Consider the following 24,667-nt stretch of genomic DNA (forward strand, 5'->3'; position numbering starts at 1 on the left):
CAATTTTTCAACAAAATTCTTACAGTATTAAACAATTATTGACAAAAAACTTAATCATGATTATAGCAACAATGGCAAAAAATAGCAGATAATACAAAGTGTCGTGCATTGCATTGTTCAGTTCAGTATGATGACTCATATGAGTAGCGCTTAAAGAATGGAAGTAAGAGCATCTTGGTCTTCATGAAGTGACGAGCCTCATCCGACCACAGCACAGACCTCCTTGTGATGGAGAGGTCATTGAAGGTGCTCCTAGCAACCATGTTCAGGTATCCAGAGGAGCACTGCAAACCAATAAACTTACACACATTTCCCATCTCTTCTTTGGGGTTCCGTATAAAGTCCACATTGTGTACCTCGAGGATATCCAGTTGCAATGCCTTGGTCATGTTGAGTACAGCCTCAGCCTCAGAATAGAGACTCATCATGGCTTTAGTGACGTTGGAGGGGTTATTGAGGGGGTGATATGGAGTGTAGTGAGCCTTCTCTCTCTTCACATCTGAGAACTTGTACAGCAGTCGTGTTGCGAGCATATCATATGGATTCCTGACGACGTGGATAACCTTGATGGGGACCTTCACTAACTCAGACAATTGTTTATACAAGGTAGTGAATCTTCGTCCATGGCTACGATACAGTCTTGCCGTGATCCCTCCAGACTTGTCACCAATCACTCGCAAGCGTCTATAACGACCTTGCCAAGACAGAGAGTTGTTGAGTGTGAGGCCATAGCCTTTGCTTTGGAAGGCAGGGTTCATACTACGCCAGCCCTGAGTTGACTGCTTGTAGCTGTTCTTATACAGAGCCTTGTACAGGGACATTCTGTCTGACCGGAGACTATGGTTACTGTCTAGCTTTGGGAAGAGGTTGAACTCATGAGCAAGGATAGCATTAGGGTGGGCATCCATCATACTAGCCAGGACGCTGTGACCGCTCCGAGGGTAACCCACGAAGAACACAAACGACTGGACATCTTGAACATCTTTGACCGTGAGTACGAGTGACTGTATTCCGTTGGGTAGAATATATTTCATACGTTTTCTGGACATTTTCACTTCAATTGTATTCACTCGCAAATAGTAGCCGGCTGCGAGGATCCCCACTCCAGCTAGCACTAGGGCAGACAGAAGACAAGACTTCATTCTTCCTTGTACTAAGTCCATTAAGATTTTCACGAGTTGTAACAAAGATTTAGCTTTTGTCAAACCACGTTTTTCGGTAAAGATCGTCTTCTGATTATGGTCACTTTGCCACTTCCTAAAGAAGGTAATGGCGAGTTCTGAAGAGAGGCAGTGTCCTGATCCTGAGGAGCTGTTACAAAGAGTTAGAGAGGGTGCCAGGTATGGGAATATCCAACTGTTAGACGTGGAGAGCATTCTGTCCAATGAGAACTTTACCAGCAACCGAGGCCTCCTTGCTACTACTCAAGAAGGACAAGTGAGACCATCACACTGTGTACGTGTGTGTTCGTATGCTATAACTCCATTACTATAGAGCACTCTACTGCACCTGGCTGCTCAGACAGAAGGGGAAACCGTACTTCCCCTAGTGTGCCAGGCTTACAAGAGGTCTCAACTCTTCCCTGTAGTAATGACATCCCTCAACTCCGGTGGCCTCAACCCTCTTCATGTGGCCATTCAGATGTGTCGCTTTGAGAACACTGTCTTGTTGTTCAAGGAGAGCCAGCAGCACTGTCCTCAGGCACTACAGCCAAACAACGAGGGTGAGTTACTCCATTATATATCAGCTTAGTTGAAACCACACTACCCATTGGGCTTCTATGTATAATGCTATACCGATGGTTCGGAGACTCTTCATTGAACCATCCCTATAGAACCTTAAAAATAATATAGAACCTTTTTGCAGTGCCTCTGGGAAACTTATAGAGAAGTATCCAACTCCAATGCATATTCCAAATGTCTATCCCTGTGTGCACATGTACTCAGGTTGGACACTCCTCCACTCAGCATGTCTTTTAGCTGGGAATGTGAACATTGTCAAATATCTGCTGAGTCAGGAGAGCTGTAGAGGGTTTGTGTTGTGTAAGGGGCTCTCATCGCGGAGGAGGTCTCCCTCCCTGCCACTGGACATGGCCAGAGATGTTGTAGTGAGACTGCCCCCACTATAGTCCAATGAGAAGCATGTCCCCCATAACTTAATTTTCTTCCTTGTATTGTCATTAGTTACATACTGTTGATCTCTTACAGTCTCAGGCAGAGTTCCAACTGAAGATGGGAGAGGACCAACTGGACAGGTTTAGTAAACAAGCCAAGATGAGTTCCCATGCTCGCAGCATGCATGCCAGGACCATGGTGGAGCCTAAGAAGGTGTGACACTGCACGTGCCTGTACACTACCCCATCCATCCATTCATCATCAGAAAGTGTTGGAGAAAGCCAGAGATCTGTACTCCCAAATTGAGCAGGCCACTCTGGAGCTGAAGGTGTGTGTGATGTGTGTGGTGTGTGTGGTGTGTGTGGTGTGAGGTGTGTGGAGAGTGTGAGGTCATCCATGTGCTGTAGGCTAGTGAGGCAGAGAATAGGGTCAAAGATCTGGAGAAAACACAAGCCCTAGAGAGACAAGAGACACTAAACAAAGAGTTAGAGGACCTACTGACTAGTAACCAGTAAGTACCTTACATGTGTGTGTGTGTGAATCTGTCTATTGTTCAGGTGGTCCAAGATTGAAGGTGGTTACCTCCTATCAGAGAGTGAGGAGACACGGAAAGTGTGTGTGTGTGTGTGTGCATCCAGTGTTTCACCTCCTCCCCTCTGTTTAGATGAGTGTCCAGTTCCTTATGAATCAGTTGGTATCACAATCACTCACCCTGCCAGCTCTCTCAAGCAATGTGCTCATATCCCTCTCAGTAAGTGTGTGGGTGGGTGTGGGTGTGGGCTAGTGAATCACCATAACCTCCACAGAGGTGTCTGAGTCTCCCAGAGGATGACCTTGCTCTGTTGTCAACACTCAAACTATTGGAGGGCTACTCCAGTAACAGTGCTCAGATCATGCTGGCTGACAAGGTGACACACACACACACACACACACACACACACACACACACACACACACACACACACACAATGGACTTATGGTGGTCCCATCTTGTACAGGAGTTTCTGCCGCGTATGTTACCACTTCTCTCGTCACGGAACACTGAGCTCCAGTTAGTCACTATCAGGCTCCTCCTCAACCTAGTGGACAATGAAAGGTAGTCCTGTTGTGGTAACTAACTTTGAGGGCACGTAATTTGTGTTCAATTTCAAAACTCAATAGCATCACCTTTCCAATAGTGGTAGTACAGAAACATGATTGTTGTGTCTTTAGTTTCCCTAGTGGTGATGCTCATCTGCTCGAGTGTCTTCATCTGCTGAGGCACTACTCCACCTCTGCCAGTGTTCGGGGCCAGGCTGGAGAGATGGTGGACAAGCTGGGAGCTGGAGGGAATCCTCCCAACCCAGGGACATGGTCCAACAAACAAGTAGCCCTCTGGTTGGACAGCATATCAGTGAGCACATCTCTATAATAGTCTATTTGTGTTGAGAATGGAAGTTTGTCACTTCTAAAGCATACACAGACAGAATCGCTGTTTAACTAATTAATTATGATGAAATTGAGTAAAGTATGATGGCAACGTTAAGAGTGCCAGACTTATTAGTGTGTAACCATAGATATAGTAGCTATGGCCTTCCTCTGTAGAGCATATAGTAGCTATGGCCTTCCTCTGTAGGAGCATATAGTAGCTATGGCCTTCCTCTGTAGGAGCATATAGTAGCTATGGCCTTCCTCTGTAGGAGCATATAGTAGCTATGGCCTTCCTCTGTAGAGCATATAGTAGCTATGGCCTTCCTCTGTAGAGCATATAGTAGCTATGGCCTTCCTCTGTAGAGCATATAGTAGCTATGGCCTTCCTCTGTAGAGCATATAGTAGCTATGGCCTTCCTCTGTAGAGCATATAGTAGCTATGGCCTTCCTCTGTAGAGTATATAGTAGCTATGGCCTTCCTCTGTAGAGCATATAGTAGCTATGGCCTTCCTCTGTAGAGCATATAGTAGCTATGGCCTTCCTCTGTAGAGCATATAGTAGCTATGGCCTTCCTCTGTAGGAGCATATAGTAGCTATGGCCTTCCTCTGTAGGAGCATATAGTAGCTATGGCCTTCCTCTGTAGAGCATATAGTAGCTATGGCCTTCCTCTGTAGAGCATATAGTAGCTATGGCCTTCCTCTGTAGAGCATATAGTAGCTATGGCCTTCCTCTGTAGAGTATATAGTAGCTATGGCCTTCCTCTGTAGAGCATATAGTAGCTATGGCCTTCCTCTGTAGAGCATATAGTAGCTATGGCCTTCCTCTGTAGAGCATATAGTAGCTATGGCCTTCCTCTGTAGGAGCATATAGTAGCTATGGCCTTCCTCTGTAGGAGCATATAGTAGCTATGGCCTTCCTCTGTAGAGCATATAGTAGCTATGGCCTTCCTCTGTAGAGCATATAGATGTAGTAGCTATGGCCTTCCTCTGTAGAGCATATAGATGTAGTAGCTATGGCCTCTGTAGGAGCTGGACAGAAGAGATGAGTACATTGAAGCGTTCCTGAGGGCTGACATCAGTGGACTCCACCTCCTGGAGCTATCAGTAGGAGAGATGGGGGGACTGGGGGTCAAGTTTGTCTCTCATCAGAGAACACTCACTGACAAGATTGATGGTACGTGAGTACAGAGCCTATAGTGTGGTCCCACTGTGTCTGTAGCTAGTGTACAGAGCCTATAGTGTGGTCTCACTGGGTCTGTAGCTAGTGTACAGAGCCTATAGTGTGGTCCCACTGTGTGCACTGTAGCTAGTGTACTGAGCCTATAGTGTGGTCCCACTGTGTGCACTGTAGCTAGTGTACAGAGCCTATAGTGTGGTCCCACTGTGTACACTGTAGCTAGTGGTGGACTTTTAGAAGTTTGCATTTTTCAAGTGAGGTGAAACACACAACCAGTGCTAATAATATAATGTTCAGAGCTGCGACGGATGAATGCACGATCCATGGTGGGCCACAAAGATGTGTTCCTCAGCTATGCTCATATCAACATCAACTTTGCTAGAAGAATCAAAGTGAGATCCATCAATACTTATACACATGTAGTGACGCATGCACACTATTATATAGAGTGTTCTGAACAACGGCCTATTATATAGAGTGTTCTGAACAACGGCCATTACTCCGTGTGGATTGATGAAGCTGGTATCCGTGCTGGACAGAAGTGGAGGAATGAGATCACTGATGGTATTCAGAGTTGTGGAGTGTTCTTATTACTGCTCAGCAAGCGATCAGCCAACTCCCTCTATTGTCATAATGAGGTAGCCACCTGAGTGTGAAACTATGACCTATAATACAAATGATGTGTACTCTTGCTAGTTCTAGTTTAGCATTTGGTGTCCTGTTGTTGCTATAGCTCTATAGTTAGCCAAGGCCAGTGTGCATTCAGTATCACATAGTGTGCTTGACTCTAGTTATGTGTGGAATATCTCCCTCTAGGTTGCTATGGCAGAGACGTATGGGAAGCCAATAGTAACAGTGCGTGTGGAAGAAGTGGGGGAAGTGGACCCTGGTCTCACGTTCATCATAGGACGGCGGCAATGGTTGGACTTCTCACAAGAGGAGATGTTCAGTAGTCGTAGCAAGACACTCGTGGAGACAATGGTAGGGTACATTGGTCCTGGGAAACAGACTCTGAGGTGAGGGGGTAGGGTAGACTGTGGAGTGGGCGGGTGATCATGTGACTGTGTGTGTGCAGTGAGGGAGAGGAGGAAGAAGCTCCAGTAATCAAGCATCTTCCTGACAAACCACCAAAGGTGAGGCTGACACCATTCTGTACAACCCATACACATACTTTGGTCCCCTGACAACCTGGTCTCCTAACTATTACAGTGTTTTTTGTGGTGTTTTCTCTACTGTACTCCCCCCTTGTCATTAAGGTGCAGTATTGGCTCTTAGCACGCGCTATTATTGCTATTTTATTTATTATTGCTAATAGCAAATAATTATCATTCCATTCCTTGTGTTTGCATACACTGAGGGATACCAATATCTGTGTGTATAACCTCTACACACACACACACAGCATATTGGAAATGTGGAAGTGGGCAGTGGTCCTAGTTTATTAATGGAGGAGCTAGAGAAGCTGCGGGTTGCCATGGAGACAGGTCTAGAGGGTATCTCTCAGAGGATGGATGAGTATGAGCGCGGTATGTCATCACTGACCAATCGAGTGACTGCATTAGAGAAACTGTAGTGGAGAGAGTATATTTTGAAAGTGTTATAAGTAACTGATCTGAATTTTTTTTATTTTTAATTTTATGTGGTAAAGATCCTTTCAAAAATTCATTAATAATTATTCATATCCCTATCTATGACGACCCATTACCAGCTATATTTATTACCATTAGCAACCAAGCTATAGTAGGATGGACTGCCTTGTGTCTGCCAGTGCTGAGAGGCTGCAGGTCCTTCATACGGCAAGCGAGTCTCGCCTACCAGAGGAATGGATCGAGAACATGAGAGAGAGAGCAGACAGATTAGGTCAGTGTCTGTGTATAGACTGACTGGCCTCATGCAGTGTGTCTGTGTGCGTCTGCAGATGCTAGTGAGGCCCAGTTCACACTGGGTCAGTATTACTTCAGTAGAGAGGCCTACACTGAAGCACTGGGTTACTTTGAGAGAGCCATTGCTTCACCCACAGAGGAGAGGAGTCAGGCCCAGTACCAACTAGGGGTGATGTACTATGATGGACTAGGTGTACAGCCAGACATGGTGAGCGTGTGTACTTGCAGTGGCATTGAGAGTATCTGCACACAGGCCAGAGGGTTTCAGTACATGATGGATGTGGCTAGCTCATCCTCGGCTAACAAGAGGGACACCAACCTCCTACCCAGTGCTCAGTACAATGTGGGCAGGGCCTACTTCATGGTGAGGCATGCAATCAAGTTACATACCGGTTATATACCTACTAATGAGTTATATACCTACGCAGGGTTATGGTGTACAACAGTCTGACAGTGAGGCTGAGAAATGGTGGTCCCTTGCTGGTAACCATGGTGATGATCCCAGTTCAGTTCGAGCTCAGAATACACTCGGCATGTTCTACTCGCGACAAGAGACCTTTGACCCCAACAAAGTAAGAGCATGCGTGTACACAGTAGCTGCATTATGTGTGTGTGTGGTGTGTGTGATGTGTGCAGGCGTTTCATTGGACGGAGCTAGCTGCTGAGAGCAATCACTTGGAAGCAATGGGTATGTGGTGTGTGTGCGTGGGCGTGTGTGTGGGTGGGTGTGCGTGCGTGCATATTCTATAATATGATGACCATGTCTGACAGCTTCTCTGGGTCTACTGTGTGTACGCAGTAGTAACCATGGTGATGAGGAGGGGTTACAATGGCTCAAGCGCTCGTGTGTGGGTGGGTGTGTCTATGGAACTGGACTACTCTCTCATTTCTATTTCATTAGGAAACTATTCTCTAAAGCAGCAGAGACAGCCTTCAAGTGAGAATATATCCCTATATAGGGGCAATCTAGACTGCACACTCTAGCCATGACCCGGGAGATGGTGACTGTATAGTGGTGTCCCTTTTTTAGTTCTGTTGGTCCAATCACATTGTCTGAAAGCTTAGAGAGAGGCCTTTCAGATGATGTGTTAAAAAAATCAGAAGTCCAGTTTTTGACAAGCGCTCTTGCTTGGGCTATAGCCCATAGTATTTTTCCGAATTATGACCTGTTTTACAAATTTGAAATTTGAGCATTACCATCTGAACGGGCTCCTTCTAAGCTATCAAAAAAATTGGACCATCAAAACTCAAGTGATAGCCTGTGTATAATTATATCTATAGAGTGAGTGAACTGGATGATGAGGTATCATTGTCTCCCCTGGATTGCCGTGGAGTGGCCATCGGGTGTTTTGTGCTGGGCCGCTGCTTGCAGTTGGGTCAGGCAGTGACCAGAGATGATGAGAAAGCGCTCCATTACTACACAAAGGTGTGAGCAGTACACAGAGTGTTAACATGACCTTCCTCCCTCATGCAGGCAACTGGACTGGACAAACGTGTAGTGGCAGAGTTACATGACCTCCTCACACACGGCAAAGTCTGAACTATCATTTTTACTACATAATTATGTGGTGTCTCAATATTTTTGTTGTTGTTGGTTGTTATTATCTTGTTGATTGGAATGTTGATTGGACAAATTTAACATCAAAATTGAAAACCACTAATCTGTTTGATTGTTCATTTATGGTATAAATAGTGATGTTGTTCTTATACAAGATAGCTAGATGCGGTGCCTCACTAGAATCCCCTCACTGTGGCAGGGTAGAGCTAGTGTAATGTGCCTAGGAAATGTGCCCCACAGGAACTGTAAGACTCCATAGCATGCGTGGAGCTAGCTAAGGCAACCTAGTGTATGTTTTTGATAGTGGTTTTGATCCTCCACATGTATACCATCCATCAAAAAATTTTTTTGGCATGATACAAACAAGATACCAGTACGTATAATTATACCAACAACAATAACAGTATAACAATAATTATAATCCATAACTTTTGGTGAGGAATTTGACAAAAAATTAAAGTGACAAAGATACATACAAGATGTATGTTGTTTGTTTGTCTTCTATTACTTTCCTCTGAACATTGCTCTGGTGTTGTCTGACTTGCTCCTCTTGCCTCTCTCGTTAATGGCCTCAGGATACAGGGACGGTGTACGAATCACCATCCCCTTCCCATGGGGGGTGTGGCCTCTCACCGTGGCAACCAGTTCAGGGCCAAGGGTTACAGAGACCCAGCCAGCACTGGAGAGAACAATGTCAACTGTACTTCTCTTCCAACTCTCACCAGTGAGGCAGAAATCTTGAGACTCGAGGGGAGGGAAGGATTGAAGGCGACCTTCAGGCTCATTTAGTGGAATCTGTGTGTGTATGTGTGTGTGTGTGGTGTGGGTGGGTGGTGTGTATGTGTAGGTGGGTGGGTGGTGTGTGTGGTGTGTGTGGGTGGGTGGGTCATTAATGAGTTTGTTGGTGTAATAATTATGCACAGATAAGATAAGATTCAAATGTAGCTTGTTAAATGATGGCATTGCGTAACTAGTTAGTAATTGCAATCTCGTCGAAGTTTTGCTATACAATACCATACCTTGAGCATTGGTGATCCGAGAAGGTTCTGGTAGACAGTGTCAGCCTTGCTCATCTTGCTGGTGTGAACCGGGAGGTAGGACGAGGCAAACACTGTAAAGTAGGCGGAGTCTGAACCCTACATAGACAGAAACAGAAAACAGAAACAGAGTAAGTACAGTGGATTGCAGTGCACTTGCAACAGAGAATTGCCAAACAGCAAAACCACAATTTAGATTGTAAGATATGAATATCAGTATCAGGGCCAAAACTGAAATTATAATTATATGGTCACTTCTGATTCAATAATTCCAGCACATATCTGAGAAGAAAAAAAAGACAGAACCTAATCTACCAAAAAGGGAAAGTTGGGTCGTCAACTTGATTATGTACTTGATAGGAGTATGATGCATTCAAAAGTTAGGGAAATTACTTATTGATTTGTAAAGAAATGAAGAAAGTCCCCAAGAGAGAATCGAACCCACGCCTTATCTATCATATGATCTACGAAGCCACCACCCTAACCACTAAGCCACTCCCAGAGATAGATACAGGTTTAGGGTTTTAGGCTAAGAAATTATTATCTACATGTAATAAAATATTATTGTGGTTTTGCTGTTAGGCAATTCTCTGTTGAAAGTGCACTGCAATCCACTGTACATACAAAGAACATACATCACCATTCAGGAAAGGTCCCTTGCTACTGAATCAAGCCTGAGCCCTAGTGCTCTATGCAGCATATGCACATTAAGTTACCTGCAGGTAGTCTAGTCTGGCCAGCCCACCAATGAACAGGCACTGCTCTGGCTTCAAAATAAAGGTCCTCGGCTTGAGTGGCTTCTTGGACAAGGCTAGTTTGAGCTCTTTTGTCGTGAGGAGGTTGATTAGCTGTGGGGAAGAGTAAATATAAATGGGAGATTGACAACGTGAAATACTTACCTGTGCATTGTTGATTGCTCCAGGAGTGTCGTGTAGCCAGTACTTGTTGGAGGGTCTGGCTTCTAGTGACGGCTTCCTTCTCTTCCCAATACCTAGTTCTTCCAACACATCGGCTACATCAGTCGATTCTTGTTTGAGTCTTTTAGCTTCTTTTGGAGTTAGAATATTCTCATCGTCGAAAGCCAACTGTTCCAAATCATCATCTTCATAGTAATCTGGAGGGAATTCAGGTTGCATGGTGACGTGCGTGCGTGTGTGTGTGCGTGTGCATGTGTGTGCATGTGTGTGTGTGCATGGTGACGTGCGTGCGTGTGTGTGTGTGTGTGCGTGTGCGTGTGTGTGTGTGTGTGCGCGTGCGTATGCGTGTGTGTGTGTGTGTGTGTGTGTGCGTGCGTGTGTGTGTGCGTGCGTATGCGTGTGTGTGTGTGTGTGTGTGTGTGTGTGTGTGCGCGTGTGTGTGTGTGTGTGTGTGTGTGTGTGCATGTGTGTGTGTGTGTGGGGTAGGTGTTTGCATTATATACTTGCATATACACATCACTGGTCAAGCAATACGTACCATTCTGTGTTTGTTGTGATCTCATCTGCTGCTGTCTGAGTCTCTTTATCTTGCCCACAGAGAGGAGGGGGAAACTGAGCAACCCAAGAGTGGTACCTGGCCATTGAGAGATGGTAGCCATTGGAGCACTCATGTTAGCACTTGTACTCAGCTGCCCAGGCTTGGCTCCACACAGTCGAGACAGCAAGGTGTTGAAGAGAGTAGACTTGCCAACATTGGTGCAGCCAAGAAGATACACATCACCTCTGTTCCCCCATGAGTTAGTGATCTCCTCACAGAGCTCTTCAAGACCATGCCCAGTCCGTGCACTTATGAAACGCACACCCATAACATCGCAACCAGTTAGGCTGGAACTAGTCGTCTCAGTCAATACAATTTGTTCAAAATCTTTCCAGAATTGTTTTGTTGTATTCTTTGGCAGTAGGTCAGTCTTGTTGGCTACTATGAGCACTCTACTAGACGGGGATATGAGAATACTTATGCTCGGGAATACACTGGCAGGATAGTCTGTAACGTCCACCATGAGGAGAATGAGAGCTCTCTTCTCCTTAAGTATGCTGAGATGGGTGAGGTAATCATCAGCCTTCAGAGAAATGTTCAATGCTGTATTGTAGTGCTTGAGGGAGAAACATCGTTGGCATATCAGGGGCTCCGTTTTTGCGTCTGAAATGATTTCTGCGTTAGAAACAGAGTCTGCATCGTGAATCGTATTCTCTAATTTTGTGATTTTCTGCTCTGGTGTGAATCCAGGGAGACGGTTGTCCCTGGTTTGCAGTTGAGCCCCACACCCAGCACAGAGTAGTGAAGATGCTGCCTCCACGTCTTTAGCCTCTGGCAGCAAGCTAGGTGATGACAGTGCACACAGACTCTTCCTAGTGAGAGGTGACCTCCACACAGCAGGTATGGGTCTAGGGAGCACACGGAGAGTGGATATTGGAGCAGTGACAATACTCCTCATAGCAGCTGCAAGTGGATACATCCATCTTCTTGTCCATAAAAAATACATACCGGTAGTCAAGTGAGCTCAGAGCTAGTTTGCCACGTGAAAATGGTCATCACAAGTAAAAAGTAGCTCGAATGTAAACAAAGGAGGCACGCCCACCTATTACTAGCTAGCTAGCTCTAGCTCTGTATTTATGGCGTGTAATTTGAGTCAGTATTGTGCCGGTAATATTGCCGAGGCAAAAAAGTTTTACCGGGACATTTGCCGCGGCAATATTTTTACCAGGACAATTGCGGCAAAACTGTTTGGCTCGGTAAAATTAATACCGGGACGATTGCCCCGGCAAAAAGCAAAATTTTGTGGGTAAATACCGCTCCAAAAAGTTTACTGAGCCATTATTTTGCCGCGGCAAAAACATTTACCGAACCGTTTGCCGCAGCAAAAATATTTACCAGGCCAAATCTAATCATCACGTGATGTGCACCTGATCTGCCTCGTGGTATATTAAAGTTTTATGGATGTAGCTAGCTGTACTTACGTGTAGTGATCTTGTATTTACCATCTTTAGAGAGTGTTGGCAAGCTATTAACAAGTCAAGAAAGAGAGCCCCTCTGTGTAAGATAAGTTTAAGTAATTAGATAGCTCTTCTTTCAACTTGTGCATGCTATTATTTGTATATCTTTGTTTTTTAGCACTCCCACAAGAGCTGGTGATGCTATGAAGACCAGGCTGGAAATTGAAGACTTTCTGTCTGCTAAAGAGTTGTACTTCCCCATTGTTTTCCTGTCCCCCCCATTAATACCGATTTGGTGCACAGTTTTTGTTGTTCACTTTTATAAAACAAAGAAACAATTATGAGTATAAATCAATACACTTGTTAAACACAGCTTCCTTCGTGTCACAAAGATAAATGTTCTATTTCAGAGATACCAAGTAAACGGAGACCATGGTGGTTTGAGCTGTGCCAGTAAATGGTGGTTTGAGCTTTACAAGACTACCTTATCTAATTTAATACTCTCTGAAAGGCAGCAAATAACGAGATCACAACATCCATAACACTTGTAGATCACTGAAAATATACCACAAGGCAGATCAGGTGCACATCATGTGATGATTAGATTTGGCCTGGTAAATATTTTTGCCGCGGCAAATGGCTCAGTAAACTTCTTGGAGCGGTATTTACCCATCCACAAAATTTTGCTTTTTGCCGGGGCAATCGTCCCGGTGTCATAGGATAGAACCTCCGGGCGACAGTTTCTCCCCCGGAGCCTGCGGTCTTAGGACAATGCTGCCTCCCACCCGGTGGTTTCGTCCTAGGACAGAATCCCCGCCCCCAGGATATATCATCTGGGTACATGTACCCTGTCAAAACCTGGCTTTAGTATAATAAGCGTGCGCGTGCATGCGAAATGTATAGACTGTTAGCAATCAGAATGGCTACTCAACAAGAGTATGAGGACATACTGCTGTACAAGACTGCTGCCAGCAATGCTGGCCAGAAGAAATACAGAGACGGGCTTTCCACTAATGACAAGAGAAGTATAAGAGACAAAGCTCAAAGATATGCTCTGCAGCAACAATGCTTATACCTGCCTGAGAAGGACAGCACTGGCATGCATAGAATGAGAAGAGTTGTGGTGAAGCAAGAGGAGAAAAGCAGGATACTAAACATGTGCCACGATGGACTGGATGGGATGCATTTTGGGAGAGACAAGACCTATGGAAAGGTATATTTATCATCATATCTTATAACTCTTTCCTTGGCAATCTGTTGTAGAAATTACAACAATGGGTAAGGAATCGTTATGATGAATTAGATGAAGTTGTATGTGAGCTCCTCCCTGACAAACAAACTGTAGTCTAGGTAACCGCCTTATCAGTCAAGTAGGCTAAAAATCTGTGTCCTTTGATGTAAGCTTTGATGTCTCTTTGTGCATATGTAGTTATAAAAAAAAAAAAAAAAAAAAAAGAAACCTTTGACTAGCTAGGAAGAGTAGCAGCAGTAGGCAGCAGTAGTAGTAGCAGTGCAAGCAGGACTAGACTAGATTAAAAAGTTGGTGGAAAGAATAACTGACCGTTTGGACGTCACCTGGCTGCCAGACTTTCATCTGGACTCTTCCCCCTGAGTAGCTGGCCTTTCTCTAAGCCACAAAACTGAGCAAGAAGCTGAAGAAGCAGCTAGACAGAGACATGTACCTAGCCTTGAGAATTGGGAGGCGTGGCTCAACTAGTTAGCCCAGCCCAGAGGAATTGTTACCGTGGGTACTGAACAACCGTAGAAGTAGGGCTACCCCTGGCTTTACTGAATTAACTAGCTGTGTCTGCTGTCTAGTTGGACCAGATTTAGCTAGATAATGGGGTAGAGAATAGTTGAGCGGTGCTGTGTGTAGCTTGAACTGTACTGGCTGGCAAGAATCTAGTAAGCACCCTATGCACTGATAACTCGTCAGAATGGAGGGTATGTTCTAGGGATCTGGACAGCTGTACATCCAAAGGAGCCAGGGAGTGCCAATCATCTTCTCCCAGTCTCTGACACGCTAAACAAAAGGAGCTAGAACTGGGAGTCCCAGCTAGAATTGCTAGCCGGATCTAGACTAATAGAATGACTTGGAGGCGTGGTGAGGCCGGATCCACACTAATTGATCGACCTAAAGACGCTCCTGTTCCAGATTTCACGAATGGCAAGGAAAGGGATAAAGTATAATTATATCTGTTTCATGCATGTAGGTTGCTCAGGATTTCTACTGGAAAGGCCTACATGCTGACGTCATACAGCTCTGCAAGCACTGCGACAAATGCCAACGAACGAATCACCAACTGCAGAAGCCCAGAGCAGAACTACACCCCATCCCTGTGACAAAGGTCTGGTACAGAGTTGGTATTGACTTGGTAGGACCTCTACCTGAAACAAGCTCTGGAAACAAGTACATTATCACCCTTTCAGACTATTTCTCTAAGTGGCCTGAGGCTGCCCCACTCCCATCAAAATCAGCAGAAGGTGTAGCAAAATTTCTGTTTGACACATTTTGCAGGCATGGGTGGCCAAAAGTGATTCAATCAGACCAAGGAAGAGAGTTTGTCAACGAAATCAACACCCGACTTTTTCAGTTGACTGACATACAGCACTGCGTATCAAGTGCTTACCACCCACAAACAAATGGCCTTGATGAACGCTTCAACCAGACTCTAGTGAACACTCTCAAGAAGGTAATCGATTCTAGTACTGATGACTGGGATCAGCATCTCTCTGCTGCTCTTTATGCCTATCGCATATCAAAACAGGTAAAATTTTAATTATTATATCATGCATGCATATGTTATTTTTTGATTGTAGGCGTCATCAAAGTACACACCCTTTTTCCTAATGTTCAATCGCCACCCGCGGAAAGCTGTTACTTTTGATATGGATCAACGAGATGGTGCCGACGCTATAGAAGATAGAGGAGATGCTGACCAATTGAGTGGAGAGGAGACTGAAAATGAAGAAGACGGAAAAGACATGGATGGAATTCTCCGAAGGTTGATGGAAATTCGTGACCGCTGTCACCTCAATGCCAAGGAGAACATTGCTGCTGCACAGCAAAAACAGAAGCAGCAGTATGACAACAAGCATAACTCTTTGAAGGTATTATTTTATATAGCAAACTTTAGCTTATTTTTTTCCATTTTTGTCGTAGAGTTATCCAGTTGGCAGCAGTGTCATGCTAAAGAATATGGCCAATTCTCATCGAATGGGAGGGAAAATGGACTGCACCTGGAAAGGTCCATATATTGTCCATAAGATCCTTGACAAGGGTAGATACGAGTTGCAGTCTGGGAGCGGCAAAGTATTGAAAAAGTGTTACAATGGGGTACTGCTAAAGGAATACTACTCTCCAGGTAAAGTGTGGCTAGCAATAACCTCCTTCTGTCGTGTTCCTTGCTATATAATTATGCTTAAAACATTTTACAGAAACCAACGATGAAGAAAACACTCTTCCTGGCTCTGAAGACAACCACTCTTCTCCAGTCAAATCACCTCCTAAGAATAAACGAATGCCTGACGTACCCTCTCAAAATCCTGACCTACCCTCTCAAAAGCCTGATATACCCTCTCAAAAGCCTGATGTACCCTCTCAAAAGCCTGATATACCCTCTCAAAAGCCTGATGTACCCTTTCAAAAGCCTGACCTACCCTCTCAAAAGCCTGATGTACCCTCTCAAAAGCCTGATGTACCCTCTCAAAAACCTGACCTACCCTCTCAAAAGCCTGACCTACCCTCTCAAAAGCAAGATAAGCGTGATAAGCGTCCTCTTGACACAAAAGATCCTTGCAAGTCACCTCCTAGGAAGAAACAAAAGAGTCAGGTAATAATATATAATTATCATAACATGTCTATTTTCTTGGTAGAATATTCTGTATAAGCTGTGTATATATCTTGTACAATTCTTAGACTTCTGTGTATATGATTATAGGGAACGATGTGGCTGAAGACCCTAGATCTAAACCTCTTTGACAAACAAGTGTTGAGTGCAATAGGTGGTATGCTCTCCGACAAGCATATGCGTGCAGCCCACCAGTTATTATCGATGCAATTCCTTAAGTTTGAAGGCTGCTATAATACTCTCTTGGCCCAATTAAAGGCATTTCCACCAGTTTCCAATAATCAAGGCCCAGGTAAGACAACGTTTATGTAATTATGATAATTTTACTTGTACACGTGCAGCTGTGCAAATCTTCTTTGTTGAAGAACGACAGCACTGGATTGCCACTTCTCTGTTTAAGGGTGAACTGTATTTGTACGACAGCTGCTTCAATGGAACGCTTTCCCCAAGTACTGAGCTCCAGATAGCACAAGTGTATAGCCCATTAATTCAATGCAATGGGCTGTTGATTTCTGTGGTGGCTCTCCAGCAGCAAGAGGGTGCTAACAACTGCGGACTATTTAGCATTGCTGCTGCATATCACGCTGCTATGAACGATAATGTGGATTCTCTAGTGTTTGATGAGGCCAAAATGAGAGCACATCTCATTAAGTGCTTTGAGAAGGGCAAACTCTCACGGTTCCCTCGCACAAAGAAAGCGATGCCCAAAAGACCAACACCACAAACCATTGCCATTACAATATACTGCATGTGCAAGAGACCGGACTCTTTTGAGGATATGGTCATGTGTGACAAATGTAGTGAGTGGTATCACTATCGCTGTGCCAAAATTCGCAAAGAACCAGTAGGTAATTGGTTTTGTTCTGGTTGCATCACTTTATGATTTGTGCACTTTTGGTTATATTTATTGTACTTCTTTCTCTTGCATTGTTGTATATATTGAGTATTGAGATCTATAACATAATAGATACAGAATCTATTGCATCTAGTTAGGCTTTGTCTATGGCTGTTTACTTCGTAGCCTAGACTAGTCCTCTCAGATTACCTGTGGACTGACTTTCACCTGCACCGCAGAATGGGGGAGCTCTGGTCCTGGGGTAGGAGCTTTTGTCCTAGGACAGAAACTCCGGAACCCCCCCCCGGAGCTCCTGTCCTGGGGGAGGCCGTGTCCTGTGACACCGGTATTTACCGATCCAAACAGTTTTGCCGCGGCAATTGTCCCAGTAAAAATATTGCCGCGGCAAATGTCCCGGTAAAACTTTTTTGCCTCGGCAATATTACCGGCACAATACTGACTCAAATTACACGCCATATGTATTAGCCTCTACACAGGCTCTCCTTTTTCTGTTCTTTATTGTTCAATAAGATAAAATACTGTCTTAATCGTTACTTTTCTTAATTAACTGTACGCCCATTTCTTTCTTTGCTGCCTCACTATGTCTCTCTTGGATGAACAGTGACAACAGCAAGAAAAAGTAAGGCCTGGGAACGAGGCTAGCTCTGTATGTGTGTGCAGTGTGTGCGTGTGACTTCAGCTAGCCAACATTAACAATAGACACCGCAAGCTAACCAAAAAGAGGTACCTACTATCTTATATCTACTATCTTATGTAGCTAGTCTTAGCTAGCTAGCCTTGTTGTGCACTTTAGAATCTGATGTGTATTAACTTGAAGCTAGTACAGTAGGTATATGTATGTCATGTACGTCAGCTAGCTAGATCTAGACTAGCTGTACTCTATACAGCTCTGTACAATACTCCATGCTGCACACACTGGTTTCAGATAAGACAATGCAGAGCCGTGCATGTGTGCTAGCAGTGAGTCTGCTTGCCCTGGCCAGCGTGGTCATGGCTCAACAACAGTGTCCTGCTGATTCAGTCACAGAAGAAAATGGACAGCTAATATTTGCGGAGTTATCTGAGGGGGCAGGGCTGGTGGATGCGACCTATGACCCCGGGAGCCTTGGAGCGTGGAACTCCCTTGCCAACGGGTTTGTGAACGCTGTGCGGAGTGGAGGTCTGCCTTATGGTGAGGGTATCCAGCAGATAGATAATGCACGACACGTTCTTCCTTTATTATACCCTTGTTCTATATAACGGTGATAGTAGTAGGAGAATAGCTTCAATGTGTTGTCATCATTAGCAACTACATCCTGACACTGGGATACACAATAAAACCCTCTTACCTGACAATGTGGACTGATTGCACAACCTCCTGTACCCTAATACCCCACACATGATCACACACCTGTACCCTAATACCCCACACATGATCACACACTGTACCCTAGTAGCAGAGGGTCAATCACATGATCACATCTGTACCCTAATAGCTGTCATGCCCTTTAAGAGTTGGTCATAGTTCCATATGTGTTGTATGTGTTAGCTTCATATAGGCATCTGTCTCAGATGACCTACAACATGTTTACCGACAAGCTTGGAACTAATTTTAATTTGCTGTATAATCAGCAGTCACATGCGCATATCATTCATGACTATGCTTAATGATGTCTTCTTGCAGACCTTCTGATTCCTGTTCTCAACGATACTTTTATTTCCAATTCTGGACAACCAATTGATCCTCTTGGGCTACTGCAATCGGTCAGGACCATGTATTATTACCTTTGCTATAGTGATTCACAGTCTTGTCCCCCTCTCCTGTGCAGTTTGCTCCCTGGTGGGCTGGCATCCTAGCAGTTACACTGCTGGGTATACTAGTTGGTGTCCTGTTTCTAATAGTGGGCTGTTGCTTCTGGTGTTGTCGGTGCTGTGGCAAGTGCGGGGGGGCCAAGATACAGGACACTCGTGAGAGGAACGATTGTTTCACATTCACTTTTGCATCTATTCTACTCCTCTGCTCCCTCGTCCTCTTGTGAGTCAGTGTCCAGCTATACTTGTCTGTCTATGTAGTCTAACTGAGTGAGCAAATATGCTGCCATTTGGAGAAAAGTGCTTTTCCTTTATTTTCATGTAAACATTATAACCCCCTCCACACCCCTCCACACACCCACGCACACCCCCACACACTCACACACACACACACAGTGCCGCTGCTGTGGTGGCATTCTTCAGTAACGAGCAGACCTTCAGTAGTGTGGACAACATCCAGAGCACCCTCAACTCTGTGGTACAGGACAGCAGTAACTACTTGAGGGACACTACCCAGGAGATTGATGAGATCCTCTGTCAGGCAGTGGGGGACGATGGAGTGCTGCTACGCGTGGTGGGAGAGATATCCGGTGAGACGCGTGTGATAAAATTTTCGTGGGCTTAAACTTATTTTCAAGTGGTTTTACTCCATGATGGTGTGGGTAGTCGCTTGTAATTGAGTTAGTTGCATTTACTTAACCACTTACTCCTTATTTGACTATATGCTATGAGGATGTCATGTCTGCAGGAATTCAGGAAAGCTTACAAGGCACCATCGATGACCTATCCGTCCAGCTGAACAGGATAGTCACTCAGCTCAACAATTCAGGTACTAAACTACTATTAATTATGACTAGTTTCAGATTGGTTCTGACTGGTCTTTACTTCACCCCTCCCAGTTGTGGCCAGCATCAACACTGTCCTGACTGAGGTAGGTCCCTCTGTGGCAGGTGTCACGCAATCAGTAGGACGAATCAAGACAGACCTAACCACTGTGACGAGCGACCTTACCGCTGCTGTCACTACCTGTCGTCAAAATGCAGGCATGCCGGGTGCACCAGACTGTGACCCCATCATGAACGTCAGAGATGCCACCTCCATGGCAATGGGAATGATACCAGATGTGAGCAACCTCTTATCAATTACCCAGTGCATTGTGTCTGTGTGTGTAGTCATAACAATGAACATGCATCAACTGTTTACAAGTGTGAAGCTTAGGTTTCTATTTCGCTCCCTGTACACTGACCCTCTCCCCCTCCCCCCTGTGTTGTCAAGGTACCTGACGTCAACTCCCAGCTGAATGACCTGGAGATAGCTATCAGTGGTATTGGAGGGAACATTCAAGATGGACAGAATGAACTGATGGACGCACTGGGCCCTCAAGCTATGGAGAGAATCAACTCCTCTCTTCAAGGTAGATGGTACTTCATCTTGACAGGCTTAGCTACATGTATTGTAACCTGCTCTGTAGTATACATGACATGTGAGTCATCTTCTATTCCCTACAGAGGTGACCCCCTTCATAGATCAGGCAATGAACAGTCTGTCTCTACTTGGCAATCAATTATCAGTCATCGTTGACCCAGTGAGTACTCCTCTAAATCACCATAGCAACCATAATGTATGGTACTGTGTGTGTGCCCTCTAACCACACCCCCTGCCACTGTAGATCATCAACACAACCTTTACTGCCTCCGCATGCCCTCCATTGGACGGGGGTGAGGTGTTCTCTCGGTTAGTTGTCCCTCCAGTGGATCTGGGCTCCTTGTTTGCCATAGAGGGGGCTACAGTCAGCACACCACCGCCACCGCCTGTGGGAGACTTCCTCATCTCTCTCGGCTATGTCAACGAGTGTCTCATCAACGCTGCCTTTGATTACGTGCGATCATTTGATGTGTACAGGTGTGTGTGTGGGTGTGGGGGTGTGTGGGTGTGTGGGCGTGTGTTAACCTAGGCGACAGGCTACGTTGGTGTGTGCATGGACTGCAGTTACTTGTGCGTAGTTGGTGTGCTTATTTTATATAGCCCATAGAAGCATTGTCACCAAAAAGGACTTTTGTATTCGCTTCTGTTTTGATTGTCACTGTGTATACTGATGACTCCAATCACTCCTCCACAGGTATGCATTTGGTATAGTGATCTGCAGTCTAACCTTGATCACCATAGCCTTGGTGTGGGTGGGTATCCTGCTCGGACTGATTGGGTTCAGGAAGGACCGCTACCCGTATGACAGATCTAACCTCTCACACTGCGGTGGAATAATCCTCCTCATGTGAGTGGGCGGTTCATGGCCTTGTGTTGAGTGGGAGGATCCGTGTGTGTGTGTGTGTGCATGTGACTACAGCTTGTACTGATTGAGTGGGTTATGTCATCCATGCCTCGTGTGTTCAGATCCGTGGGTTGTACGTTCATATTTGGCTTCATTCTCCTTCTCCTGTCCACCATTTTCTTCTTCCTTGGGTCCAATGCCTTCAAGATATGCCAGGATATCCAGGGACCTGACTACCCTGCCTTTGCTAATGTGAGTGTTATACCTACTTATTATAAACCGTATAGCGCTTTATTTCGAGGACCTAATTTTTCCGCAGTTTTCGTGGATTGACCTCGAATCTGAAATTTATAATCGATTATTTGCTCTCGGTATTCTCTACTATAGGGGGTGTGGTCATTTGAACCTCTATCCTCGCAAATAAAATCCGCAAATGTTTATTTTAAGCAATCTGCAAAAATTTAGTACATAATTGTATTCTTGCTCTTATTGTTGTGTGGTGGTTTACTGCAGACAATTGATGATCCCAATGTCAGGGCTGCATTTGCAACCAGTGTTCCTCTTTTGAGCAGCCTCCCCTCCGTCTCAGGACTACTCAGGTACTCACACACACACACACACACACGCACACACTCACACACGCCCACACTCACACACGCCCACACTCACACACGCATACACTCACACACGCCCACACTACACACTGCAGCGTCACATTAACCATTCCACATTGTACACTCTGATATAATGATGGGTTGTTGACATCGTGCTTTCCCCTTATCCAGGGATTGTGAGGAAAACAACACAGCTTTGTTTGCAGCTGCTAACCTCAACGAGATCATTGCCTCTGTACTACCAGAGTATGCTGGCTCCATCGAGGCAACCCTCAACCAAGCCTTCAATCTCACTGCAGTAAGATGGAGTCCTATATCTACGTAGCCTATAGCCTAGCAGGCAGCCTCTTATCAGCTATACAGTGGACTGGAAGATAAGCTTCACTGTTCCCTCATATTGACCCTTGTAGCTACGAGGTGTTGTGGACACCACCATCTCCACTGTGGCTGATAACTTGAACCTGAACCAAGGAGAGATTACTAGTGCCATAGAAACAGCACTGAGCAGTATCCAGAATACCTCCTTCGATGTCAACATCACCAGTAAGTCCCCTTGGAAGGATTATTGACTATCCAACTCCAATTATATTATATGGTTAAGTACGCCTCGTGCATTAGTAGCCTTGTCATTGCTTGTTACTCGTGCTATTAATCCCATAAGAGTAACTATTGACGTGTGTGATGATGTTCTCTGCAGTTTTATTAGCTACGGCCGTTTTTCGAAAAACAATACGTTGTCATACACAGTGTGCAATTACTTGACAGGTAATTGCACACTGTCAATGACGACTGAACCGGGTGTGATATGGGATATTGCTGTACACTCTCCAGTCACTAGTAGCACACCATACAATTATTATGAGATTCATTTTCTAGCTCCTAAGAGCATGATTTCTTTAATAGATACTTGTATTTTACGTCTGCTCTAGTTTTCAGAACTGATGTTTGCTAATTGATTAACTATAAGCCCCACCCCCTCCCCCCACTAGGTTACCCTATGGTAACTATAAGCCCCACCTCCTCCCCCCACTAGGTTACCCTATGGTAACTATAAGCCCCACCCCCTCCCCCCACTAGGTTACCCTATGGTAACTATAAGCCCCACCCCCTCCCCCCACTAGGTTACCCTATGGTAACTATAAGCCCCACCTCCTCCCCCCACTAGGTTACCCTATGGTAACTATAAGCCCCACCTCCTCCCCCCACTAGGTTACCCTATGGTAACTATAAGCCCCACCTCCTCCCCCCACTAGGTTACCCTATGGTAACTATAAGCCCCACCCCCTCCCCCCACTAGGTTACCCTATGGTAACTATAAGCCCCACCCCCTCCCCCCACTAGGTTACCCTATGGAGTTGGACAATGCTCTGGCTACAGCTGACCTGAACAACAGCATATCAACCCTACGTGGTATCAGTGGCCTCTTGACTCTGAGTAATCAGGGCACTGAAGCTGCAGCCATTAACGCCGCTGCTGACCTCCTGGAGAACCTTCGTGACGTGATCCTTGTGGAGGTGGCCGCACAGTTGGTGAGTGGTACACCCACACACACACACACACACACACACACACACACACACACACACACACACACAGAATGACCTCCAGGATACACTGAAGCGAGTCAACGCAGCTGCTGTGACACTGCAACAGAATATCACAGCAGTGGCTGTTGACATCGGAGAGTTAGTGGGTAACATCTCCGGACCCATCTTGAACACATTTATCAATCAGGTGAGGGGTGTGTAGTGAGTGGGTGTAGTGATAGTGTGCAGTGAGTGGGTGTAGTGAGGGGTGTGCTGGTCATATTGACAGCACATTTATAATGAAAGGCTCTGAATGATCCTTATGCAGACTGTGCGTGGATCTGTGGACCGCTCCTTTGGCTACGTCTTTGACTACATTCGCCACGTCGATAATCAGGTATCATCTATGGCTTCTTGTAACTTAACTATCATGTTTACATTGTTACCTCTCTCCATGGCACGTTGCCTAGGTGATGAACAACGTGGGGGGTTGTCAGCCTATGTACGGAGTGTACACTCAGATACACAACACCATCTGTAGGAACTTCCTGGATGGCCTGGTGAGACCAGCTAGCTCTGTGCTAATAAACCTTTGACCTTTGCTGTGCTTATACACCTTTAACCTTTGCTATACATACCTACTGATGTGATCTACACACATCTCAGTACAGTCTGAAGTCACCACATCTCTGCATCTGTCTGTCCATATCTTACCCCCCCCCCCTCACACACACAGAACGGGTTTTGGTGGTCGCTCGGGTTCTGCTCCTTCCTCTTCGTTCCAGTGGTCATCTTTGCTGTGCTCACTTCAAGCTTCTTCCTCAAAAAGAAATCTGCTGATGGGGACAACGATGGTTACCTTGACTACCCGTGAGTTACTTTTTGAATCTGTGTATACTGTTTCAGAAACCCTTTAGCTATGAAGAGGTACATACCCCACACCCACACCACTGTCCCCACACCCACACCACTACCCCCACACCCACACCCACACACAGTAGTTAGTGACTTGTTCCCCTCCCATGCTTGTAATGCCTCACGTTTGTCTCTCTCTGTAGAATGAAATCATATTGAAAACTGGAAGGATGAGAAATTTGTAGACATTTCCTCTCTCTTTTATTTTTCTTCTATTTGTAGATATAGGTACGTACCTTTAGTTGTCTATTTACATGTTTGAGTTTCCTGATTGTAGTGTATAATAATTTGTGCAACCTGTTTTGAATTCCATTAATTTGTTGAGCCAGCTGATTCAATTAACATATACTTAAACTAGCTCTTACATGAGTATTCATCTGTCTTAGCCTCTTGTATAGCCTCGATCCCATGCAGGCAGCACTTATTAAATTGCGAAGGAGGCCAGCTATAGGCTTAGCTTGTTTCCATGGCTACGGTAGTTAATTTGTGACAAGTCAAATACATACAAGAGTGTTTGTTTGCTGCAACTCACTTAATCCAATTATCTATCACCTACACTAGCTTGATACCTCCTTGCACCAATCAGTAACTATCACCTACACTAGCTTGATACCTCCTTGCACCAATCAGTAACTATCACCTACACTAGCTTGATACCTCCTTGCACCAATCAGTAACTATCACCTACACTAGCTTGATACCTCCTTGCACCAATCAGTAACTGGAGCCTTCTGGCACATACCTTTGTATCCAT

At 45.2% G+C, this 24,667-nt stretch overlaps 6 protein-coding genes across 10 annotated transcripts; 4 read left to right on the top strand and 2 right to left on the bottom strand.

The window, feature by feature from the left end:
- Positions 1-1,163, bottom strand: LOC135331518 (uncharacterized). The gene has a single exon (XM_064526707.1). It carries the CDS (start codon positions 1,161-1,163, stop codon positions 123-125), a length of 1,041 nt encoding a protein of 346 aa, XP_064382777.1. The 3' UTR covers positions 1-122.
- A 50-nt stretch (positions 1,164-1,213) lies between these two features.
- On the top strand, positions 1,214-6,390 carry LOC135331516 (uncharacterized). The gene is made up of 17 exons (XM_064526705.1): positions 1,214-1,437; positions 1,495-1,723; positions 1,947-2,107; positions 2,208-2,327; positions 2,380-2,442; positions 2,522-2,625; positions 2,672-2,726; positions 2,779-2,865; positions 2,921-3,022; positions 3,113-3,210; positions 3,327-3,507; positions 4,551-4,698; positions 4,999-5,093; positions 5,178-5,339; positions 5,518-5,717; positions 5,777-5,834; positions 6,104-6,390. The coding sequence occupies exons 1-17, from the start codon at positions 1,270-1,272 to the stop codon at positions 6,272-6,274; spliced, it is 2,202 nt and encodes a 733-aa protein (XP_064382775.1). The 5' UTR covers positions 1,214-1,269; the 3' UTR covers positions 6,275-6,390.
- On the top strand, positions 6,217-8,209 carry LOC135331519 (LRP2-binding protein-like). 2 transcript variants are annotated; one of them, XM_064526708.1, is made up of 9 exons: positions 6,217-6,227; positions 6,429-6,561; positions 6,620-6,792; positions 6,838-6,948; positions 7,013-7,156; positions 7,221-7,272; positions 7,356-7,521; positions 7,866-8,010; positions 8,059-8,209. In XM_064526708.1, the coding sequence occupies exons 1-9, from the start codon at positions 6,219-6,221 to the stop codon at positions 8,122-8,124; spliced, it is 999 nt and encodes a 332-aa protein (XP_064382778.1). In that variant the 5' UTR covers positions 6,217-6,218; the 3' UTR covers positions 8,125-8,209. The 2 variants fall into 2 exon arrangements, with proteins under 2 accessions (XP_064382778.1, XP_064382779.1); XM_064526709.1 differs by having other exon boundaries at positions 6,722-6,792.
- Positions 8,210-8,542: 333 nt separating this feature from the next.
- On the bottom strand, positions 8,543-11,718 carry LOC135331517 (nitric oxide-associated protein 1-like). Its single transcript, XM_064526706.1, has 5 exons — positions 10,635-11,718; positions 10,079-10,293; positions 9,896-10,027; positions 9,162-9,278; positions 8,543-8,937 (listed from the first exon to the last, which is right to left on the bottom strand). The coding sequence occupies exons 1-5, from the start codon at positions 11,638-11,640 to the stop codon at positions 8,647-8,649; spliced, it is 1,761 nt and encodes a 586-aa protein (XP_064382776.1). The 5' UTR covers positions 11,641-11,718; the 3' UTR covers positions 8,543-8,646.
- A 1,607-nt stretch (positions 11,719-13,325) lies between these two features.
- LOC135331523 (uncharacterized) lies at positions 13,326-16,886 on the top strand. Of its 2 annotated transcripts, none has more exons than XM_064526715.1 (6): positions 13,326-14,784; positions 14,912-15,202; positions 15,255-15,456; positions 15,530-15,924; positions 16,033-16,234; positions 16,284-16,886. In XM_064526715.1, the coding sequence occupies exons 2-6, from the start codon at positions 14,942-14,944 to the stop codon at positions 16,823-16,825; spliced, it is 1,602 nt and encodes a 533-aa protein (XP_064382785.1). In that variant the 5' UTR covers positions 13,326-14,784; positions 14,912-14,941; the 3' UTR covers positions 16,826-16,886. The 2 variants fall into 2 exon arrangements, with proteins under 2 accessions (XP_064382785.1, XP_064382784.1); XM_064526714.1 differs by having other exon boundaries at positions 13,327-14,859.
- Positions 16,887-17,310: 424 nt separating this feature from the next.
- Positions 17,311-24,246, top strand: LOC135331520 (prominin-1-like). Of its 3 annotated transcripts, none has more exons than XM_064526712.1 (21): positions 17,311-17,417; positions 17,724-17,969; positions 18,462-18,541; positions 18,607-18,812; positions 18,986-19,179; positions 19,338-19,418; positions 19,489-19,712; positions 19,865-20,003; positions 20,098-20,174; positions 20,259-20,491; positions 20,709-20,861; positions 20,981-21,110; positions 21,372-21,457; positions 21,644-21,770; positions 21,883-22,015; positions 22,814-23,001; positions 23,069-23,206; positions 23,327-23,395; positions 23,469-23,558; positions 23,735-23,868; positions 24,057-24,246. In XM_064526712.1, exons 2-21 carry the CDS (start codon positions 17,732-17,734, stop codon positions 24,070-24,072), a joined length of 2,736 nt encoding a protein of 911 aa, XP_064382782.1. In that variant the 5' UTR covers positions 17,311-17,417; positions 17,724-17,731; the 3' UTR covers positions 24,073-24,246. The 3 variants fall into 3 exon arrangements, with proteins under 3 accessions (XP_064382782.1, XP_064382780.1, XP_064382781.1); XM_064526710.1 differs by having other exon boundaries at positions 17,360-17,521; XM_064526711.1 differs by lacking the exon at positions 17,311-17,417 and adding an exon at positions 17,428-17,623.
- The last annotated feature ends 421 nt before the right edge of the window (positions 24,247-24,667 follow it).

Source organism: Halichondria panicea, chromosome 2, assembly GCF_963675165.1.
Source record: "Halichondria panicea chromosome 2, odHalPani1.1, whole genome shotgun sequence".
Taxonomy (NCBI): Eukaryota; Metazoa; Porifera; class Demospongiae; order Suberitida; family Halichondriidae; genus Halichondria; species Halichondria panicea.

What these genes read in the sequence shown, in the direction of transcription:
- LOC135331520 (XM_064526712.1), top strand. Translation starts at nt 17,732, where the DNA reads ATGCAGAGCCGTGCATGTGTGCTAGCAGTGAGTCTGCTTGCCCTGGCC. An exon ending in CACTCAGCTCAACAATTCAG is followed by an intron (nt 19,419 to 19,488) that starts GTACTAAACTAC and finishes CACCCCTCCCAG; the next exon opens with TTGTGGCCAGCATCAACACT. An exon ending in TGAACACATTTATCAATCAG is followed by an intron (nt 23,207 to 23,326) that starts GTGAGGGGTGTG and finishes ATCCTTATGCAG; the next exon opens with ACTGTGCGTGGATCTGTGGA.
- LOC135331519 (XM_064526708.1), top strand. An exon ending in AGAGAGAGCAGACAGATTAG is followed by an intron (nt 6,562 to 6,619) that starts GTCAGTGTCTGT and finishes GTGCGTCTGCAG; the next exon opens with ATGCTAGTGAGGCCCAGTTC. An exon ending in TGGGCAGGGCCTACTTCATG is followed by an intron (nt 6,949 to 7,012) that starts GTGAGGCATGCA and finishes ATACCTACGCAG; the next exon opens with GGTTATGGTGTACAACAGTC.
- LOC135331518 (XM_064526707.1), bottom strand. Translation starts at nt 1,163, where the DNA reads ATGGACTTAGTACAAGGAAGAATGAAGTCTTGTCTTCTGTCTGCCCTA.
- LOC135331517 (XM_064526706.1), bottom strand. Translation starts at nt 11,640, where the DNA reads ATGTATTTTTTATGGACAAGAAGATGGATGTATCCACTTGCAGCTGCT. An exon ending in ATCACAACAAACACAGAATG is followed by an intron (nt 10,294 to 10,634) that starts GTACGTATTGCT and finishes AATTCCCTCCAG; the next exon opens with ATTACTATGAAGATGATGAT. An exon ending in CCAGACTAGACTACCTGCAG is followed by an intron (nt 9,279 to 9,895) that starts GTAACTTAATGT and finishes CTGTCTATGTAG; the next exon opens with GGTTCAGACTCCGCCTACTT.
- LOC135331516 (XM_064526705.1), top strand. Translation starts at nt 1,270, where the DNA reads ATGGCGAGTTCTGAAGAGAGGCAGTGTCCTGATCCTGAGGAGCTGTTA. An exon ending in AGAGTGAGGAGACACGGAAA is followed by an intron (nt 2,727 to 2,778) that starts GTGTGTGTGTGT and finishes CCCTCTGTTTAG; the next exon opens with ATGAGTGTCCAGTTCCTTAT. An exon ending in ACTTTGCTAGAAGAATCAAA is followed by an intron (nt 5,094 to 5,177) that starts GTGAGATCCATC and finishes CCTATTATATAG; the next exon opens with AGTGTTCTGAACAACGGCCA.
- LOC135331523 (XM_064526715.1), top strand. Translation starts at nt 14,942, where the DNA reads ATGTTCAATCGCCACCCGCGGAAAGCTGTTACTTTTGATATGGATCAA. An exon ending in AAAGGAATACTACTCTCCAG is followed by an intron (nt 15,457 to 15,529) that starts GTAAAGTGTGGC and finishes AACATTTTACAG; the next exon opens with AAACCAACGATGAAGAAAAC. An exon ending in GGAAGAAACAAAAGAGTCAG is followed by an intron (nt 15,925 to 16,032) that starts GTAATAATATAT and finishes ATATGATTATAG; the next exon opens with GGAACGATGTGGCTGAAGAC.